A 23,342-nucleotide genomic window follows, 5' to 3' on the forward strand; every position below is an offset into this window, starting at 1 on the left:
CTAGGGGCCTGGATGAACTAGAATTGTCCTAGTATGAGTTCTCACAAAAGAAGAGGAGAGTACAGACCCTACCTTTCATCCCTCCTTATGCCCCACAGAAATACTCAGTGTCAAGTTGGTCCCAGAAGCACACAGGGTTCTCAGAGGTTTCCCTGACAACACCACGTATGCAATATTAATATCTAAAATACACCAGGGAAAATGTATTGCAGAAATTATTTATTTCATGCCAATTTAAGTATTTGATTAGATATATTGTAACACACATTTCAAAAATATAATCCAGTAACAACAGTAATTCAGAACACTACAGAGAAAAATGTTTAACTCTGTGAATTTCAAAACAAGGTATTTATGCATACATATAAGGCAAAAGAAGATAGTCTATCCATAAGCAGCACTCCTACAGCCTGTCTTGATATACACTGGAGAATGGAGGTCTGTTACTAAACCTATACTTACAAATGAAACCTATACTTACATATGAATTCCCTTATCTTCCAGATGCCTCTACAGAAACACAATGTATTTCTATTGAAAATAATTAATTTCTACAGTGACAGCTAAAGTATCACTCTGAAACTACTAGTTCACAGGAATATGTCAAATATAACAACATTATCATGAGGAAATAACTGAAGCTGCATACTAAAACACACACATGCACACAAAAGCATGCTGAGGACTTCATTCCAATGCATTCTAAGAGAAACAAAGAATAAACCTGATTGGACTTATGATATGACCCAAACAGAGGGTATCAAATATAATGCAATAAAATGAACAACAGCAATTAATGTATTTAATAGGGATCTAGTTCAACGTGCCTTTTTGATTTTGGCTAGGAATGCTGAATTTCTGTTAACATAATCAAATGGTGTAGGAGTGTCTCAGCTTCAGATTAGACTATTTAATTAGAGGCACAGCTAGTATTAGGTGACTGCCATGAAGCAGTACATATTCCTGCAGAGCCCATTAGGGAAAAGGAATGTAAAAGTTTCAGAAAGTTTACAAGATTCACAACTAAGCTGCTCTGAAAAAAGTAACAATTTTTTGAATTTCAAAGAAAAATTAAAAAGCTAGGACACGATATATCCCCTTAGTAGTGTTATTGTTAATAATTAAGATGCACCTATATGTCTGTAATGAACCAGTCAGACTTTTTTAAGAAGCTTCATAAAAAGTTTTCCTTCATAAAGTGTTCTCTATTTGGTATTATGAATGCCCCTCAGATTTCAAGTAATTAAAGCAATAATGAAAACTGAAACTAAATGTAGTATTTTTCACATAATATTTACAGTATTCCAAGACAAATTTAATAAAATACAAATTACCATAATTATAGAAAATCATAGTAATAATTTTTAATACTTCCTATGTAAAAATCATTGTTCATGTTATATTTTACAATAGCACGAAAAAATATTGAAAAGACAGCAGCTTTCTACCATTCCTGTTAACACTGTTAATGACTACTTTACAAGTGCTCGACTGCAAAATAAAGTCAGATTACATACCATGACTTTTCCAGTAGTGTAATTTATAGAAGCATAAAGTTTCTTTTTTTCTTAACACTTTACTGTAGTTATATAAGAAGCTATGTCGTCCTTTGCCCAAAGGAAACTATCACTATGAGCACAGATTAGAAGTTACATTATCTTTTACCTTCCCTCATAAAAACACTGCCTCACTTCACAACTGAGAGATGCACCCCTCCTTAGCTCAGTAGGGCACATATTTCCCAATATACATATCAAAATATGTATTAAGAAAAAGAGAACTACAAATCTAGTAGGAGTAATACGTTTGACTACAGCTTTTTGCCTATCCATACTTTTTAAGAACTCCAACACTGATTAGGTACTGTTTTCACACTGCTTTTTGAAGCTCATTGTGACTTGCACACATTATTTTCACTCATTTAAATCTTTGACAGGAAGACATTCAAACATCTGTACTTAATTTGGGTGGGATTTTTGGTGTTTTGGGGCTTTTTTTTGGTGTCCACTGATAGGGAGAAAACTGCAGAAATGATGGCAAGAAGTATACACTAACTGCTCAGTAATTCAGGAAGTGAAACAATAAAGATATATATAATTTACATTCTTTAGCAGCAAATAAATATGACTCTATAAATACACTGACAGAAAAATACTTTAACACTCAGTTTCCAACAGCACAGTTTGCAAGGGAATTGTATTTAAAATCACCTAATCTGGAGCATCAGAAGTGATGCAGGAACACTGTTAGTCTAGAATACAGTCACTGCTTAAACACATCAAAGCTAGTTTTAACTTCATTTAGCTGTAGGGCTACTAGGACTGGAGCTGAAAGAAGCAGGAAAGAACCCATCAAGAGTTGCCACAATCTGTCTGAGAAGCACCACGGAATCCCAGAACAGTTTGGGTTGGAAGGGATCTGTAAAGGCCACCTAGTCCAGCCCTCCTGGTTAGCCAGCACATCTTCAACTAGAACTGGGTGCTCAGAGCCATGTCCAGCCTGGGCTTGAACGTTTCCAGGGACAGGGCATCCACAGCTCTCTGGAGTGGGGTAAATCCTTAGGGACACAGCCCCCAGCCAAGTTCTGCACTATTTGTACTAGCAGTAACCAAACTTGTTTGAAACTAGCTCAAGTGAACAACAAATATCATTCTTCTATAGTTGTACACCATATTTCTTTATAGAAAGTATTCCAGATTCAGTCATATGAACCCATAGTGAGTTTTCAAAACATACTTTAATTAGCCAATAAATTGCATGTAATTAGAGCCTGGATAACTCCTGGTCAGCAATACACACTATGGAGGAAACCTGACTTCACTTATCAACTCCCTGTTTAACCAAACAGCATCCAGGGAGGATGTGACACCAGGCATTGCCAAGCATGATACAGAGAATTCTTTAGAGCTTTTCAGAGCTCAAAAAGCAGCCACTGGTTCTCCCTTACTGCACTGCAACATCAATAATGTTCAGCTCAGAATGTCTATGTTAGAATCTGAAATCCCACTGCCATTAATTTATCCAGTCAACTCTTCAAATTACTGTATTCCAATGAAATCTGCACTAGGGACTAGTTACCTGTTTTATATAAAACCCTGACCACGTTTCCTCTGAAAATTCTGTTTGCAGCCATTTCACTGAGAGGGGAAAAAACAGGCCTCAAGAAGGCTCAATCCCATTGTCTGGTCACCAGGGAGTAGGTAAAGTTATTTCACAGATTTTCAGAAAACAGAAGCTCCTTCTAATAGCTTTTCTACTGGCTCTGAATTAGATCCCTTTGAAGTGACATCTCAAGAGTTATATAAAGAGTTTGAATTTTATTTCTGCCAAAGGTTTTTCTAAATAAACTGCTGATACAAATTTTTAAAACAGAAATATAGAGTCTAAGAACAGTCATATGGATAGGTGCCCAAGAACATATACAACGCCTTTCATATAAGGATGAATTCAAGATAGTACTACTAAGTAGTTCAAAAATAAATTAAATAGGTGCTACCATAGAATTCCTAAAGAAATATCTGAATAGAGACTCATCTTCTCAACTTCCAGTCCCTGATAAGATTCAAGCCTAAGACTTGGAACAAGCTTTTACAAACACAAAGTACTCAAACTAAAAAGTGACTTCATATGAGTAGTCTGGAAATTGCATGAGCTTGAATGCCTGTGGGCATGGCTGACATTCACTGTATTCACCTAAGAACAAAACTGACAATTATTGTATGTCTGCTAATTTATTAATATAATTATTTCTATACAAATAAAGATTTTTTTTCTCCTTCATAGTAACAACTCAGTGTTTCAAAACAGGCAGATCAATGTATTACAAATACCACTACTGTTACAACACATGTACTAAAATCACAGGAGGTAGAGTTAGATCCCCATTAACAATTACTTGAGAAAACACAGACTATTGTTAAAAATTATTAGAATATGTCATTCATGAAAACTTACTTTTCAGAATAATTCATTCCTAGCTGCTTTAAGGGATGTGTTTTTTAAGCATGATAAAGAATGTATGATAAAAACATGTTCTCTTTTAGTTTTCAACATAATTCTGCAAAAAGCACATAAGAAAGCTCCCAAGTGGTAAAGATTTCAGACAAAAACCAAAATGGTTTAAATTTTTCAAATTATCAAAGTTATCACGAATTTGACCACACCTTTTACCTTATATTTGAAAATTCATACAACTAACTATGGTTTAAAAATATGCCTATACGAATGAAATTAATGTGAAGCTTTTTTACAATGTTAATAATTGGCATTTTTGAATGGCAAAGTATTATTCTTTTTGCAACAACCTACTGCAAAATACAGGCACCTTAAAAACTGATATATAATGCAACCAGGGTAGTTAGGATATAAAAAGTGTTTACCATTACCTAGTCATGCTATGTATTTCCCTTCTTTTAAAGAAATAGTCTAGGGTTTGAAGCCGTGCCTGAGGTGCGTGCAAATTATCATGTTTCAGTATTTAACTCCATCTTCATAGTATGTTTCTTTTACAGTTACAAAAACACTAGTGCCATGATTTTGAATCATTACATCTGCAAAGATCTTAAGCAGACATTGTTTCTTCAATAATGTATTCTTGCTATTGCACATATGCTCATATGACAGGGACACTCAGGTCCATATTCAATTTCAACTATTTACACATGCTAAAATCATGTATCTGCTTATGATGTTGGAAAAGAAAAAATATAGCCTTTTTTGACCAACACACATCACTCCAAAATTTATACCAAAAAAATTCATGGAATCACAGAGTACCAGGATGGAAGGAACCTCAAGAGCTATCTGTGGACACCAAGCTGTGCGGTGCAGTTGATAGTGGAGAGAAGGGAAGCCATCCAGAAGGACCTGGACAGGCTTGAGAGATGCGTCTGTACAAAGCAAGAGCAAGGTCCTATACCTGGGTCATTGCAATCCCAGGCACAGCTTACAGGTGGGGCAGAGACCGGCTGGGGTGAGCCCAGAGGGGGCCACCAGGTTGGTGAGAGGACTGGAGCACCTCCTTCAGTGAAGATCAGCTGAAAAAGTTGGGGCTTTTTGGCCTGGTGAAGAGAAGGTTGTGTGGAGACCTCACAGGAAAAACCCTCCAGTGTCTGAAGGTGCCTAAAGTGGAAGCACTGGAGAGGGACTCTGTATCAGGAAGTGTAGTGAAAGAACAAGGGGAAATGGCTGAAAATTTGAAGAAGACAGATTTAGATGAGATATGAAAAGAAATTCTTTACTGTATGGGTGGTGAGGCACTGGCACAGGCTGCCACACAGAACTTGTGGATGTCCCATTCCTGGGTGTCTTCAAGGCCAGGCTGGATGGAGGGCTGAGCAACACTAGAAGGTGTCCCTGCCCATGGCAGAGGGGCTTGAAATTAGACAATCTTTAAGGTTCCTTCCAACCCAAACCATTCTGTGACTATGATTTTACAGTCCAACCTTTCTCAGCAAAAGCATAGTTGATATAACTGCACTTTAGATACATCAATATGCTCTCACAGCATTGGTTAAAATACAAAATAAAAAATTCCAGAAAATCTCTTCCCCAAACTTAGACTGTTACAGTTCAAGTTGAGCCCTAGGTATATTCATGAGTTTATAATCTATTAACTTTAAATAGTTTTCTCCTTTTGGTCATGACACAAAAGCCCACACTGATGCACAACAGTATCTACAACAGCAGAAGCATATTCCTATCACTAGTGGTGAAGTTATCATACACGTGCATTCCCAAAAGAGTTGTTCCTTCATGTTTTTTTTTCAAGAGTCTTTGATGGTTCAGTGACATATTGCAAATACAGTATTTTCCAAGCAATGAGTAGGAGCTAGATTTCCACTGAATTTTCTTTAGCTTTGATGAGCTTAGACATCATCAAATATTTTGCTTCGAGACATTGACAGATATCTTCCACCAGGTTGGTACCTGCAGAATCAATTTTAGAAGTGAAAAAGTGTCACAGGAAATAGAAAAATAAAGACCCATTAAATCATCTAACTCTCACTGAAATCTTTCTCCTTGACTCCAGTGGATGATCAATTAATGTTCTACTGAATTAGTTTTCATGAGAATTTTAAAGACAGTCATTAAATTAAACCTCATGTGACCAAGAGAAACAGTTATATGAATACTGCGAGTCTTAAAGAACTGTTTCCTAAAACAAAGGAAAGAAGTTGCATGTTTTGGCTGAACAGGGCCTTTTTTAAAAATCCCAACCACACCAACAACTTAACAAACCAACAGAAACCCGGAACACAATAAACCCAAACAAACAAGGGTACACAAAGTAGCTGCGGGTGCTTAACAGTACATCTCATGGGGTATTCTTAGAAGAAATACAATACCAAAGATAATGCCTGCATCAAACAAATGCCTGCATGCTTAATGGTAAAAAAGAACCTTCACAAATTGTTGATCAAATATATTTTAGAAACACTTTAAAAGCACAAAGTCCAAAACAGGGACAAAGAAGCTACTTGCTGTAGTATTTAGTAAAATCTGAATGAACACAAAGCCAGAACCTGGTATCCTAACTGCCCTTACAGTCCAAAAGTGTTCTATTTACTGCAGGAGCTCTAGTTTTGAAAACTAATGTTACATAAGCTACTTCTAAATTAACTGAAATTCCATATGCAATTACTCTTGACTTGTTACATCCATGAAATGAAATGAAGGTTACTAAGCAAAGCCTAACTAAGCTTTGAAGCTCCTGATTTTCTTTTTAGAGAAGAAGTTTAGAATGTTCCACTTTGAAAAGCATATATAGATTCCTGGAGACTTCTGACACTGTGCTTGAAAAGTATTTGCTCCAGAATAATTACATATACATACTCCTGGCTTATAGTAGACAATCCCTTTGACACTGCATGGAAGCCATCTGCTGACAGAAATTCTAGGGTAGCTCCTCTTTAAACTCTTGTGTTTAGAAACCCCCAAGTGCTCAAATGTGGTGACATGAGACTAAACCAATTGTCTGAATCAACCTGTGAAACCTGGCAGTGCCATTTCACAGCATTCTTTACATGTTTCTGAGCTGGAATTTGTTATTGACATTATAGATAGAAGTCCACTAAAACAATGACCATCTGTGACTCTTTGTGATGGGGTAAAATAGTTTTAGCTGAAAAACAACAAATTATAAGTTTTTATGTGAATTTTGTATTATTTGTCATTTCTACACTATATCCACCCCCCCTCCTCCCCCCCAAAGAAAGCACCCATACAATGTATTGCTTGTTTCTTAAATAAAGCAGAGCTTAGCAGTTACATAAGGTACTCTGAGGAAATTTGGTGTTGCAGTCACAACCACAGAACCACAAAATTCTCTACTACAGGCAGAGCTACACAGTGCAGTCTGGTATTCTCTGTTCAGGAACATCAGATTTTAATTTACTTTAGTAGCTCCAAGATCTGATACCCAGCTGCATTCCTGCAGCAGATCCTGTAACATTCAGTTTTATTTCCTGCAGCCTTTTCATAATGGATTTTTTACTGGGAAATCAAGTGAGCTTTCTCCAGCTGAGCTTTGTAGGAAATCAGGGAAAACGTTACACTGTACCTCTGTCTGTTGAGGCATACACCTAGGCCTGGTAGCTCAGTGTGCAGTTGCAGGTTGTGCCCTGGATGTCAGGAAATGGGAGCCCTGGGCAAGGTGCCAAGAACAACTAAAGAAGGGCACAGGGACCTTTGGCCCAGCCAGTGGACTGGACACTCTGAGACTGTGCAGGAGCCAAGGGTTCAGCTGGAAGAGCCTGGAATACGGTGCACATGGGCTGTGAGGGTGTAAAAGCTCAGGGATTCTTTTGTTTGGGGTTCCTCCCTAGAGGCACCAATTCAAGCTGTTATGCTGTCACTGCACCATGATTAAAGGAACTAAGTATCTGGGACTCTGCTATGGGAAGCCTGTGGTCGAGCTGGAAAGGGAAAATTTTCTGACTGTGAGAGTGGGGTGAGTAGGGAGGGAAAGGGGGACTTGGTCTGCCTGGTCCTTGGGTCACTGGAGCTGCCTGTGGTGAAGGGGCTTCAGTCCCAGCAGTGAAAGTCTGGGGTGGCACAATTGTGATCCCCACACTGCACCATGAATGGCCACAGATGGTCACACCAGGAATGTTTCCTTAACATGCACGTCATTCACTAGTTTTACATGCAGTGGTTTTCAAGTTATTCCATACATAATGTTATATCCAGCTCAAATCTTATTCTGACGTTTGTAAAAACGTGGAACAACTTCAGGTTTTAATAGGTTTTAAAATTATTTCCTAATTATAGGGGAAAAGGAAGAAAGGAAAAAACTTAGATGAAATTATAAACTTTGTTTACAAAACTGTTATTATGAAACATTTAATACAGCTGTCATAGGTCAGAAAACAGAAGACAGTAGAAACTTTTAACTGGAAATTACAGAGAACATTCCTCACCTTCCTGAGTCCAGTTCAAGCGGGTCGTCATTAACAGAGTCTGCATTAAAATCCAAAGGTTCTGCATCCTGGAGGAGTTCTATTCTATCTCTTTCAGTCCTACCATTTGAACGAGTATACTTTGATAGTGCTGAATAAGTAAAAGGAGTGAAAGACACTTATTTGCCTTGTAAAGAGCCTGGAGGGTATGGAGACATTAAATTTAAAAAACCACTAAGAATAACAAAGTAATCTCATCCAAAGCAAAAGTGTGATGATTTAGAGTAGATTTAGTATTAAACCAAACTTGCTCAAACTTGTAGTATTTCGATTTTGTATCTCCACAGAAATGCAACTACAACTTTTGCCCCTCTAATAGGTTGAGATCTACCTTGCAAAGAATCATGGAAAATAAGAAACTAGTGGCAAGCATTACTTTTAAATGATCCATTCATCCTCCCAGCTTCATGCTTTAACTAAGCTGTTCAGACCAGTTTTTTGTTTGCTTTTGTTTATTTTTAAAAAAATCAATCTCATGTGTTGTTTTGCAGTTCATTCTGTGACCTTCACTAGGTCAGTACCTATGTCTTGTTTTAGAGCTGGAATGCTACATAGTCACATGATGAACATTAGAATGCAATTTCAGTTAGTCTGCCACTAAAAATCTGGGTTTGCAACTTTGTACAGGGAAGAGGGAAATCTACCAGTGTTTTCTTAAAAGCATATTCAAAGCTTCCCTCCTCCTCCCTTTTTTCCTCCTTTTTCTTAAGTTTCATTTGACTTGTTAGCTTACAAGAGCACAAAAAATACAGAAAAAAACATTCACATTCTGACAAACTTTTTTGGAAGTTTAAAGCATCCACAAAAAAAGTATTTTGCTAATACACATTATTAAATGAAGGTATATACACTTATGTGATGCTACATTTGTTGGTCATCTGATTGCTCCATTATTCCAGTCTGACACAGCTCACTTGCAAGCAGAAGACGTGAATTTTAAGATTTACAACACCCAACTTCAAGATGCATCATGAAGTTTCTTTGTTGACAACTGCTAGCCTAATGGCAATCATTATATATCCCATAAGACCAAGTAATTGGTCTGAAGAATAGTAAGAATCTCCAATCCCAACTAGCTGGAGATGGAAAGAAATACAGTACTCTTTTGAGTGCTTTAAATGGCAAGGCGACACTGAGCCACAGAGGTGAACATTATCAGCACAGCATCTAAGACAAAAAGAAGAATATTTCAAACTACTTTCACAGCCAGTGTTGTGAAGAAAATGTACTGAAACAAAACAAAACAAACTTCCCCTCCAACCCACAAAGCTTACGTCTATTGGCATTGGTCTCTGAGAAGCTGGATTCTTTCTGGTCTGTGTGGACAGCTCTGCTTCTGGTAGAATCCTCTCTATTTCCATACCGCTCCTTCCATTCCTGGAAAAAAGACCACCAAGAAAAATGTAAGTTGGGAGGAAAAAGCAACACAGCAACTAAAAGTTCAGTATCTAAATACAGGAAAAATTTTTGTTTCATTTTAAACACAAAATGTGTTCCTTCACTAAACCAGTTATCATAATTGTTCTTAAGAAAAAGACTTTTATAAAAGAAATTGCATCTCAAATCTGCTCTCAAAGTTCAGCTAACTGCTCTAAGTTATGGTGGGAACTGCTGCTTTTATTGATCACTACTTCCATCTAGTGGCAAAATGGAAAAATAAGGAGATGTACATAGCACAGAAAAATTCATGGCTTAGTGTCAGGTACATTTCACTGTATATTAAATGTATCATAGATTTGCTGTTTTGCTTCCCAACAAGTTCAAGTTTTAAAACTACAAGATGGAGGGAAAGGATCTGTCCTAGGGTGACATTATGATGCTTGTATCCCCAGTCATCTGTTCTGTTTATGCTGGATATTATATTCTGTGCCTTCAAGACTGGTTCTGAGAGTGAAGGTGGGAAGTGAAAAAGAAGCACGGAATTTGTTATCAGGGACTGCACTCACTCCTCCACATTGGACGGATCAGAACAGAGCCCTCCTTTGCTTTTTAGTTAGTTTAGCTAGCTGAGGCAGAGAAGATTTCCCTGGACTGGTTTTCTTTTCTTCTTCTTGGAACTGTTTGAGCCTGCTCTGGACTGGGAGCTGGGGAGCACTGAGAGCTTGCACTTTGTGGCCTAGTGGGGCCTACTCTGGGCAGCAGCCTTTCCCAGTGCCAGAGGGACTGATAGCAGAGTGACCACCCACAGGAGAGACTTTCTGAATTTGTCATCTCTTCAAAGAGTTTTGACATCTGGTATTGTTTATTTTGTGTGCTGGGGAGTGCTTTGCCTGTTAAATAAACAGGTTCTTTCCACTTCTCTCTAAGGAAATTTTTCCTGATCCAGCTGGGGGAGGGGCCGTGTGGGTTTGCTTGCAGGGGGGGCCCTGTTGGAGGTTTTCTCCCAAATTTGCCCTAAACCAGGACAGGATCAAAAGAAAGGTCTATGCAGCACTGGCTGTCATCGGGGATTAAACTATACCTGATATTGGAAAACCAAGGGATTTTAGTCCCAGTATTGTCTTGCATGCACCCTTTCTCTCTTTTTTTTCTAATCTACCTTTTATTGTGACTTTCTATACTAGATTTTGTTACAAACTAGTGAAAAACGAAAGCTTCACAAATCTTTCAATACAATATGCGCAGAAAACATGATTTGAATCAAACATTCTGTTTGTTATACAGCGAAAACTATTAATTCTGTCTTAAATGTAATTCCCTCCTCTGGGAAAAAAACAAAATAGAACCTATGCCTATGACTTTCCAATGAGCACACAAAACAATAAATTTGGGAGGAGTCCACATTTCAGTATGAAAACTCTGCAACTGCAGTTATTTCAAGGAGAGCAATATCAGTATAAGAGACTGGTAATATGCCATTTTAGATTATTCTGTATCCCTAGTAATCAGGACCCTTTTTAATGCTTGTTGTACCTATTGGCATACACCATAGCACATTGAGTAACAATGGTGTCCAAGTAGTGTTATTAAAATTGTCCTCTAACCTTCTATAAATAACCCAGTCAAGACTATTCAGCAAGATTAAACTGATTCCATCAATTATTTGGGACTCTTTTATTGTGAAATAGGTAATTCTGAATTAAATATCCATGATAAATCCCATCAGATATTGCAGTGTAATGTTATAATTAGCCAAACAAATCTCATACCCTTCTTCTGTTTTCACCTTCTTCCTGTCTCTGTCGTTTTCTTTTCTCTAAAAATAAAAAAAAAACTTTGTCTGAGCTCCATATATGGAAAATTATTAGCATTTTTTAAAAATAAACAATGAAAATCTCTAGTTAACTAATGAAGATTCTTACTGAAATACATGCCTTTTACAATTAAACAAAAACAAAACAAAAAGCAGCTTGTCTATCATTATGGGACTTCCCATCAGAATTATTTTGTCATGATGATATCTTGGATCACAGCATAACATTTGGATATCAGCTAGCAAAGAAAAAAAAAAGTGAAACAAACCCTTAGAAATAACTGGGAAAGTAAGATATTAAGAAAAAGAAATGAAGAAAAAACTTCAGCGTTTTTGAATCAAGATATATAACATTACAGTATCAATGTCATCATTACCTTTTATTTAAGGGAATGAAACTTTGGTCTTTTACCAAAAAACACCCATACTACTTCTCTAAGTAAACACAGGTTTTTCATCAACTGTTGGAATAAAGGTATTCCATAATATAACACTGTCTCCAAAAATTTTCATTTCTAAACATTTACTCAAAAATTACAATGGCTTTTTGCAACTTTTAAGAAATACTTTCAATAAAAATTAATGCAAAATAAAAAGCTTTCCATACCAGCAGGTAATTCCAGTTCTACACAAAAACATGCCTTCTCTAATTAAACACAGCTAGTTGACATAAGAAAAAAGACTGAAGAAATGACTGAATTTGTGCAGCTCAATCAATACACAAAAAAAAGATTAGTTTGTTGATGATGAAGACAGTGTAAATGTTAACCATCCTTTATGACAGATTACAAGCACCTGCTAAGGTATTATTTGCTCAGTAACACACTGTAAAATATTTAGAAATATCTAAAATTCAGATACTGGATGAGTAAAACTGGTACTTCATTTAAGATGTCAATGAAGTCCATCAGCAGACTTTACATAGTGACCAGAGTGCTCTAAGCTTATTGCAGTTTGTGCTGTGGCCTTCCTCAGTACAGCTTTCAATATACTGACTGACAGTATGCTTTTTTTTTTCTGCAACATTTCAGACAAATGTAAACCAAAAACTACTATATAATGATGAAAAGACTGAGGTACTTACTGCATTCTTTACCTCAGTCTTTAAGACTGAGACCAGTTGTTGTCTGAGTACCAGGTTCCCTGAGCTGGAAGGCACAGATGGGGAACAGAATAAAGTCCCCAGAATCCAAGGGGATATGATCTGTGACCTGCTACACTGCATGGACAGACACAGATCTGTTGGGTCAGATGGGATCAACCCAAAAGGACAGAGGGAGCTGGTGAAAATGCTCACCAAACCACTTTCCTTTCAATTTTCAATTGGGTCACAACAACCCACACAATGCTAAAGGCTTGGGGCAGAGCACTTGGAAAGCAGCCGCTTGGAAAAGGATTTGGGAGTGCTGGCTGAGAGTGGCTGAACATGAGCCAGGGTGTGCCCAGCTGGCCAAGAAAGCCAAAGGCACCTGGCCTGGACCAGCAGTGGTTGTCAGCAGGACCAGGGCAGTGATTGTCCCTCTGTGCTGGGTACTGGAGATGCAACATTTCAAATTCTGTGTCCAGTTCTGAGTCCAGAGAAGGGCAACGGAGCTGGGGAAGGGTCTGAAGCATGAGTGTGATGAGGAGCAGCTGAAGGAGGTGGGGGTGTTTAGCCTGGAAAAGAGCAGGCTCAGGGGAGTCCTTATCACTTAACAACTCCCTGACAAGAGAGTGTAGTGAGGTAGGGGTTGGTCTCCTAAGTAATAAACAACAAGACAAGAGGGAATGGCCTGAAGTTGTACTACGGAAGTCTGGATATTAGGAAAAAATTCTTCACTGAAAGGGTTGTCAGACATTGGAATAGGCTGCTCAGGGAAGTCTGGAGTCAACATCCCTGACGGCACTTAAAAGATGTTCAGGTGTTGCATTTGCAGACATGGTTCAGTGGGGAACTTGTCAGTGCTGGAATAAGGCTTCGATTCTATCTTAGAGGTGTTTTCGAGCCTTGATAATTCTATAGTAGTATGATTTCACAGGGAGACTGTGACAGAAGACCTAATTTACCTCTTCTGATTAGCTCTTTTCCTTCATCAATCAAATCAGAGGTCATTTCGCTATCACCCATGAACTGCTGGAACCCCAAAAGATTCAAACAACGAGTTCCTAAACTGGTAAAAGAAGAAGCAATTTCCTTTGTTAATTTACAGTTAGTAATTTAGATACATTACAGAACAAAATGTAAAACAAACTATTCAGAACTATATGAACAATCCAAGTAAAAAGGAAAAACAAAGAAAAAAAAGATGGACTATTACACCAGCTGAGAAAACAGAAAATTTCGAACTCAGAACAATAAGTGGTGACCCAGAACAGTAGGGTGACCTAGGTGACCGAGAACAGTAACACATTCCTAAATACAACTGGAAGTGATAGAATAACCCTACTCAAACAGAGATTAAAATGCATATAATCTGAGAGTAGTGCAAATGACACTTGCTTTAAATGTGTCTGACATGAGACGTTTGCTTTAAATGTTCTCAGATATAACAGAATTTGTACCTATATCATTAACTCTTCTTTGCCAAAAGACAATTACTATAAAAATTATCCTTATTCTGATTTCTCTGTTTTTGAAACAGTAACAACATAGGAAATCCACTTTCACCTCAGGGTTTCACTCAGGAGAATGTGAACTGCATACTTTTAAGCTGTAGGGATGCTGGCTGCCCATTTGGATAGCCATTGGCAGCAGTCAGGTAGCAAGCTTGCTCCACCTTTTTTAAGCCAGTCCTGGAACTACATAGCATGAAATCACTTTGATCTTTTCAACTTCACACCAGAAAACAAAACTGCTGTTTTTGTACTGTTTTCCTTCCTCCAAACTGGAGTATTGGTAAATTTTTTCTTGATACTACCTTAAATTTAAGACTGCTGGATTAAGCAAAGGAGAATCATCTTTCCTGAACAGATTTTAATTCAACCTTAGTTTTTGCATGTATCTTTATTAGCAGAGGTCATTAAAGCAACCCTCTCTCCTTTAATTTTTATTCTTCCTTTTCACTTTGGCATTCAAGCCCCAGGATGATCATCATGGACAAGAGATCCAAGAGATCAAATTTCTCTTTTCTTGTAATTTGCTTTCCTGTTTGTTGTTCATTTTGGTTTTTTTTTTTAGCTTTACCACCACTTTTGTCACTTAACTTTTAAGGTAAAAGGGAAAACTCACAACTAGATACCCGCTACTTACTATCTATAGATACACATACAATATTAATGGGTATCCAAGGCATTTCACTACATTGTACTTGACTAAAAAACACAGAGATTGCTTCTGACTGAATGGAAATGCAGAATTGAAGATACTAACATAAATTTGTATTTCAGCAAGATCAGACTAAAAGTACAGTGATCAAAAGCAGACATTTTGAAATATAAAGCAAGAATGTAATGATGTTTTCCGCAGTTATCCTTCCAGCGTCCAACAAACTGTGCTTTAGGGAAACAAGATCAAATTACTTAATCCAGCATGTGTTACCAGAAGTTTCATAACACATCAGAAACTTGATATGAGTCTTTAGAAAGTTCAATGCCTAAAAATGCTGCTAGGCGTCCTTAATTTATTAGAAAACTTTGCTGAAAACAGCTTTCTCATGATAATTTTAATCTCAAAAGCACAATCTAAATGTCCCCAGGCTCCAAAGTTTGAACAGATCGCCCCTTAAGATCTAGGAATGAAGTTTAAATTAACTCAGTTATGAGTTAATACAATCTGTATTTTTAAAATGTATACATTTCCCCTACATAAATAGCAATCTACAGACTTAGGTTTTGCATTTTTATTAGAATGACACAACTCAACTGCTGGAAAAGGAGTACTGAATCTCTTCCTGAATTAGATGAAACTAGTTTTATTAATGTAAAGAAGCACATTAATAAAGAAGTTTTATTACTGTAAAGAGGATTTATTTTGCAAATCACTAACCTGAAGTACGTAGCAATACAGAGAATGACAACAAGCATTGGGTAGTAGATATAGAATCCATCTGCAATGAAGGACAGCACTCTCATGGATCCCATTATCTAGGAAAAAAACATTCCCAGGAACAAGCTCTAATTAGCTATATTCTACACAAACCCATGAAGATCGTGCCTTCTCATAAATACACAATCCTTTACAGTAATTGAAATATAGGCAATATTATGACAGGTCTGCTTGAGAATAAGCAGATGTAAAGGTCACCTCCAGCACTTTGAGATTTCTAAAATGCTAGATTTTGTAGTCTCACCCACTCTAGAACAAGGGCAAATCTGGTGGATTGTTTTCATCTGCTGTGAAAAAGTCTCTAGACAACACAAAGAATCTAGTTACTAACAACAAAGACATGAGATATAACTTGCCACAGAAACCAGGTCTTCAATAAAACCAAACTCACTAGTTTTCAGTAGGAAGTTAGGATTGCTCCTGATCTATAGGGATGGCCTACATGCTAAAGCCACTGAAAGCTAAAACTAACAGAAATTAGTATTAGGAAATGAAATTGGTATTAGGAGATCAAGAACACCCTTAACTCTAAAGTACAATACTTTACTTTCTTAGGATAAAGGGGGGGGGAAAAAAAAAGCTATTGATGACTTCTGGAAATCATTACCAAACTCCTCGCCTATAACCAAGTATTTTTTACCATGTTGGAAAGATTGAAAAGCTTTGAATATCTATATTTTACAATAAGATATATTTAAAAATACTGTGTCTATTCTCCAAACCATATCAAAAGCTCAAACCCATATTTTCTTACTTACAGACGTATAAGCAGTTGGCTGAGTGTTTTTGTGAGAGATTGTTGCATCCATATGGGTCAAGCCCAGAAAGTTCAAGCACAAAGGTGGAGTAAGACGGCAAAATAACCTGCACAAATGCAAGAGGCAACAGCATTTAAAAGCATTTCTTACATAACATACAAAGTCACAACTGGATCTATCATAGAACAACGGTGTAGAGCTCATTAGGAATTATACCCATAAATTACAAATTAAAGAATGTAAATGGAAGTTTCATCGACATTTTCAATTCAGTAGTTGATAGAACACCTGTAAAACATATACCAAATACTTACATGCCACTGAAAAGGAGACTGTATGCATCTGTCTGATGATGTGAAGCTAAGTAATAATAGTTAAACACACGGATCCTGAAGACAGTAGAGTAAACACAGATACTTAAGAAAAATATGGTAAGAAAACAGGCCATCTAGGGGGAAAAAAAAGGTGTTGTTAAGTTGCTTAAATGTAGAATTCTATTAAAGGTTTTAATGTGTTTAGCAGATAGCCTGTCACATGCAGAGACCATCTCCAGCCTTTACTTTTCATTTTGAGATGTGAGAACACCACCAGCTCTGTGAAGAGTTTTGGGAGTTTTTCAGAGCAATTTAAATTGGAAATTATAACATTTTACACAGAAGCTAACACAGCTGACCCTAGAAACATTCTACTACTTCTTGTTAATGTAAATAAAATTGCTATAATTGCCTCAATAATTACCATGATTGATCTGGCACTTATTCCCACAAAAAAAGGCATAAACCAAGTGTTTTCAAATCAGCCTTTGCTAAGTATACTGGAATTTTTCAGCTCAGTATTTTACTGATAAATTTGTGCACACATATGCTAGCCACACCTTTAACTGGACTCCCGGTCATTCGCAAATTCCTGTTTAGGAAACTGAGGTCACACACATGACTGTTTATAGACAGAAAGTCTAATTCACACCTATGTTCCAACCTACTGTTGCAGAAACTACTCTATACATGATATTCAGGCCAGCTAGGTCATGCCTTCACCAGGTATTTCTGAGTTTTAACAAGTGGCAAAAGGCAGACTTCCTCCACACAAAGAAATATATTTAGAGACCTCCTAAAAGTTGACAGATTATTTAGAGATTTATTTAAAAATCTATTTTATCTACTGCTGTTATCATAACCATTGATCTGAAAGTATTTTTTTTCAAGTGACTATCTCCAACTTACCTCTATATATATATAATTGTATGTCTTTTCTGCCAGCTGTATGAAAACCGCAAATAGTGACAGAACTGGTTTTGTGCTGAAGAATGTGCACTCTGACCACACAACAATTACAGAGAATGTGGCCAGCACAACTGCAAGCACTCTGTAAAACCATGGTCGCAGAAGGCACTCCCAGTACCACTCTGGAAAAACAAACACACAGACATATCCGAAACAGGTTAATGAAAATTACACAACCAGAAACAGAACTCGCTCACAAAAGGCTTCCAAGTTTGCTGTTGCTTTATTGCTTTATAATATAACTGCTACTGAATTTGTAAATAAAATTGAGGCATATGGCCAAGAGCATAAATTAGTATCTGATAGCTCTTCCATTACATAAATACATTAATATTCCAGACATGCTTCCCTCTGCTGCAGCTGAACTTCTTACATAAAACAATTGGTTTTTGTTACAGAAAGGTATCAGTTATGCTTTAACATACCTAAAACCAGCATGACAGCACTTACCAACCGTTGGTGTATAGAAGTACTGAATGATTTTATTTTCTGGTTCCTGGGAATGAAAGGTATGAACAAACTGTCGAGTTGCACTGCTCTCATTTTTTGCCACATCTTCCAGGTAAAATGCTTGCTCTAAAAGAATTTGCCACTGGACCTGTGTACGACGATGTCTCTGCACTGAATAGATTACCTACAATAAATTGCAAGAAATTAGGGTTTCAGGGTACTTGTTTCAAAAAATGGCAGAAAATCCTTGTAAAATCCCTTGAAAACACATACATTGCAGAACTGCAAAGACTGTACCTTCAAAAAAAGCAGGTAGGTAATTCTCTAAAATACATAAATCATGGAAGTACTACATACACAATTACTGAGTTTTGCACCTCTTTCATCACAAACCATCTGTAGCAGGTAAATCCTACTTTTCCCAACCTACCTCTTTATTTTTGCATCTCAGTAAATATCAAGCTTTTACTATAATTTCTTTTTCAGAATGCACTGTCAGTCAACCATTATAAGGTTTATTCACAGACAGCTATAACACTATCAAGATACAACACAGGAAGAACATCTTTTACACATCCAGAACTTTGATCACTTGGCATATTAATTGTCTGTGCATTCTCTCACCAAGAAAAGTTTCTGTTAAGTAGCATAAACCCACTGTACTCAACAGTCCAGACAAAGTGCATTCAAAATCTTTGACTAGCATTTACTCTCGCTACAGTAGCTTAAATGAGGCATTCTCCCATCTATTAATATACCTGCTTGTGAAGTTTGGCCAAACTTTTTTCACTGGGATAACTGTTCTGTCTTTCATCAAAATCTTCATAATCATCCATGTTTCTACCCATTCTTTCCTGGTACTCAGTAGGGCACTGGAAGGAAAAGGGAAAATTAACTGGGAGACAAAAGAGTAGCAAGCAGCTTTGGCTAATTATTTGTAAAAGTTTCATGCAACTGAAAAGCTCAATCTAAGCATACATTTTTCTCTCTTTCTACAATGCTATGTCAAAATACATCTGATAATTCCACATGTCATAAGAAAATACTTCACAAAGAATTTCAACTCAGTCTCAACAGAAACTCAGAAGATGTCAACTAGAGATTTTATATTAAGAGCAAAAGAAAGTAATGTACAAGTATTCTGTATGTGCAGGAAACACCTCCTCCCAGTTGAGTAATTATGGTTGAAGATGAGCAATTGGTTACCTTTTTCAGTATAGTGTCAACACATTTCCTCAAAGGGTGGTTATATTTGATACTCTCACTTACTTTACGGACTTCCTGTTGAGAGAAAAAAATAACAGAGTAGTTTACCTATGCTACATTAAAACGTCAATAAAAAAAATTTTCATTAACCATAAATTTTTACTGGTCAATTAAGAGTTGCAGCCCTCCCAACAGTCAGCCATCAAAGCTTAAAAAAATACAGCTTCCTAAAAGCCATAGTTTTACCAAATATGTCATAAAAGGTAAGTGAAGTATTGTAAAGAACAGTTAATGGTTGTTTTTTTTTTTAAAGAACAGCAGTGTACAAATATGCAACTATATAAATACATGGAGGATTGGTTTCTATGGATGAAGGCTGAAATGGAAAAGACTTTCTTGTTTAAGTTACAGATAAAAAGGACATAAAGCATAAGTCCCACTGACTGACTCAGGGCATTGACCACCACTTTAGGAAGCCAGTTCCACTGTGATACTAACTACTCCCCTTGTGGTGAGGAACTGCTTCCTAATGTCCAGTCTGGACCTCTCTGGACACAGCTTTCCCCATGCATCCTGTCACTGGCTGCCAGGGAAAAGGGATCAGCATCTCCTTCTCCAGGCATCCGAACAATGCTCTTAGTAATTTGCTTCAACTTTTGGTCAGCTCTGAAGCGCTCACACAGCTGCATCAGATGACTGTTGCTGGTGCCCTCCAGCGGAAATATTCTATCTTTCTATCCTGGTAAAAGAGGGTTGTCATTGCTCATTTTCTAGTAAGTTTTGTAGTTACGTCCCACTTAAGATGTTTTAACTGTTTTAGCAGTTTCTTCTAAATGCTGTTATAGATGAATGAAGATTTTGTTACTATTATGTGATTAAGAGTCTATTTGTGTTATGTGTCAGTACAAATAATACATAACACAAATTTCCACCCTATTCTACAACAGTTCACACATATTATTCCAAGCCATGGTACCCCAGCAGAAGAACCAGGAACTCAAAGGGCTAGATTTCCATTCTGTTCTTGAACTACATTAGAGCCTATTGCTCACGAATACTCTATTAATAATAGTCTCTAAACAAACTTTGAAAGAAACAATTATCTATATGTTCTCTTCTTAAAGAGCATGTAATTGCGGCCCCACAATTTGGAAACTCTTCTCGAGAGTCCAGAAATACACTGCAAGCAGAGCATAGAAGAAGTACACAATTTTAACATTAGTGAAACATTTATACACTGCCTATTCAAGCTCACTCTGTTATTTGTTAGTGAGCAGTACTACACCAAAAGTGTCAATAAAAGAATAGACTAATCAAATAATGGTTATCAAGTTGCTATGACTTTTAAGTTCATCACAGCAAGGACTATTTCTGTTTTGACTCTTGCATAGGAATGAGTGTTATCAAGCGGCACACTATAATAATTTTCTTAGTTTACAGATATTTTACACTAAGCTCACTTTACAAGTGTCCAACACCAATGAATTCAGACACAACAGCAGCCTTCACTCTTTTCCACAGGGAAAGCTAGTTACTCACCTCCATAATATCCTCTAAATTCTCCTCTGCATCTGCTTTTTCAGTCATCAGTTTGGCAGCTTTGAAGTAAGTCTTCATGAGTAGATAACCCCTCTTGGCCCCATTCCAGTGAGAACGAGGGATTTCCACCAAACCATAACCCAAAAGCAACACAAGAAGGAACAGACCCCATGTGTTTGCAGCAGCTATTCCAATAGTCTGAAGCTGGTTCCTAAGGAAACAACAAAATAAAAAACCCAAACAAACAACAAACAATAAAAAACCCAAACAATCCTATCCTGGCTGCAAGAAACCAGCCTGAGGTATCAATATGTACCAATATGGCTTTCAAGTTTACAGGAACAGACTCTGGTATCACCTAGATTTTTGCCTGGAGCCAGTCTGCTGCCTGGCCGTATTTAAAGCTGCCACAATTTTCCTGTATCTCCTGTTCTGCCCATTATGGATGGCAGATATGAATTGGTTTGTTTGTTCCCAAAGAAACTGTTCTCCTAAAGGAATATGTTGCCTTAGGAAACAACATGAACTTACCAAACCTACTGACAGTGAGGTCAAAATAGCATAATGGCAGTCACCGTAAGAAACAAATTCAGAACCCAAGATTTGTATTCAGAATATTGTGTTCAGGAATTTTATTCAAATGGAATTTCTATTCCATCTGGTATGGAAGACTATAAGCAATTTATCGATGTCAATTATTTTATTATATTTAATTTATTAAATTAATTATATTTAATTTATTTTATTCCCTTTTCACCTTTAAAGTCTACAGTATTAAGAGGCACTACATAGGAAATACTGATTTTTTGAAATATGTTGTTCTGAAAATACTGGAAGTTTCTGCACTAACTTTGCAAATGTGTTTGTATGGAGAAAAAAGCACCACTGTAAATACAAGAGGATTCCTCTGCTGTACATACTAAAATCAGAGTATCAAACCCCAAATTTCTATAAATATTCAAAAAAGCCCATTTCATATAAAAAGTTAACATAATTTTCTAACTGACTAGAAAAATATTATGACTAAAACTAGTTTTTTCAGAAAGACTCATTTCATCAACAGAAGAAATTATCCATGACAATTGTGTTAGAACTCATGTAAGTGTTTACAGCCTTATTCTTACCATTGTAAATTGAAGTTTGGGTTTACAGCCACATATATTAGAAACGCTCCAAAAATCAGCAAGTAAGTGCCATAATAGATGGCATTCTCAATCAGAGCAGTTTTAATCTTTCCAGTGATGGAGAACCCTCCTGATCTAGCATATGACTGCATAAAAGGGAGCAGAATCCTAGGAGAAAACGAAACAAAACAAAACCACATCAGCCAATCAGAAAAAAACCCAAAACAAAAAACAACAAAATAAAAAACCCACCAACTCCCACCAAAAAAATCTCCCAAACACCCAAACCACCAACCTCCCCAAAAAAGAACTTTAGCAGTGTCAGGTTACCGAGGCAGGGGTGTTAAAAGTTTTAAGACTCCCAAGCTTCTAAGAAATTAGCCACTTAGATGTTTTTATTCTAGATGTACCTGTCTGATGGCAAACCTTACACAAGCTGCAGATAAAAACAATACAGTTAGCTTTGCTATGAAAAATCTGTGATAAGTAAGAATGAACTACCAACCCTGATATCCTTGAAATTACAAAAATAATTATCTGATAACAGGTTGATCAGAAACTGCACAAAGCACAGACAACCCAAAACCCCACACACAAATCTTTTTTCTGTAGTTCTATCTAAAGCTTTGTGCAATATATCTGATAAAACCAACTAATTTACAATATTACTTAAAAATCTCCCAAATTATTAATAGAATTATTTTGGTATCTGGCTGCCTAAAACCCATTTATTTCAGACAATTTATCCATAAACACCTACACATGTAAATTGCTTAGTTTCAACTACAAAAGGGAACCAAGGATAAATGGCTGCCACCTGAAAGTTGCTTCCACAGAAGCAAGAAAAAAAAAGTATGACTAAATTAGTAATTATAACGAAATTTCACTACTAGCAAATAATATGCAATTTAAAAGCTCTTCTCCATACTGATATACATTTTTAAAGAATGCTATGACTGTTAAGATGGTCCATTTAAGAACTGTATCATACTCCTTGCCATATTCTTTTGCCTTACTTACCATGTTAAAAACTGAGATGTCCAATACACAACACGCCAGAAAATTGGCATAATTCCATCAGGAATATAACTCCAGGGTTTGAAACATTTTTGCTTGCTGTTACAATGTAAAGAAGACTATTGTTAGTTATAGAACCCTGAGTATAAAAAGCATCTTCTATAAATTCCTATCTAGGAAGTTCTTTGAAAAGAACATAGAAGTAGTACAATACTATTCAAGTACACAGTCAACAATCATCTGTCTCCCATATAAATAAACTGAATAATCACTAGAAATATTTATCATT

The 23,342-nt window shown here is 36.7% G+C and overlaps 1 protein-coding gene across 1 annotated transcript in view; it reads right to left on the reverse strand.

Moving 5' to 3' along the window:
• Positions 1-202: 202 nt before the first annotated feature.
• LMBRD2 (LMBR1 domain containing 2) overlaps positions 203-23,342 on the reverse strand; it is a 32,297-nt gene continuing 9,157 nt past the window's right edge. Inside the window, exons 4-18 of the mRNA XM_066569023.1 lie at positions 23,057-23,152; positions 22,037-22,204; positions 20,913-21,123; positions 19,374-19,448; positions 18,926-19,039; positions 18,168-18,351; positions 17,658-17,839; positions 16,749-16,882; positions 16,435-16,540; positions 15,617-15,714; positions 13,699-13,802; positions 11,609-11,655; positions 9,734-9,836; positions 8,421-8,550; positions 203-5,928 (exon numbers count right to left, since the gene is read on the reverse strand). Of these exons, the coding sequence (XP_066425120.1) occupies positions 5,868-5,928; positions 8,421-8,550; positions 9,734-9,836; positions 11,609-11,655; positions 13,699-13,802; positions 15,617-15,714; positions 16,435-16,540; positions 16,749-16,882; positions 17,658-17,839; positions 18,168-18,351; positions 18,926-19,039; positions 19,374-19,448; positions 20,913-21,123; positions 22,037-22,204; positions 23,057-23,152 (1,813 nt within the window). The 3' untranslated portion in view covers positions 203-5,867. The remainder of the gene's footprint in view (positions 5,929-8,420; positions 8,551-9,733; positions 9,837-11,608; positions 11,656-13,698; positions 13,803-15,616; positions 15,715-16,434; positions 16,541-16,748; positions 16,883-17,657; positions 17,840-18,167; positions 18,352-18,925; positions 19,040-19,373; positions 19,449-20,912; positions 21,124-22,036; positions 22,205-23,056; positions 23,153-23,342) is intronic.

The sequence above is a fragment of the Molothrus aeneus genome, chromosome Z, assembly GCF_037042795.1.
Source record: "Molothrus aeneus isolate 106 chromosome Z, BPBGC_Maene_1.0, whole genome shotgun sequence".
NCBI classification, from domain to species: Eukaryota; Metazoa; Chordata; class Aves; order Passeriformes; family Icteridae; genus Molothrus; species Molothrus aeneus.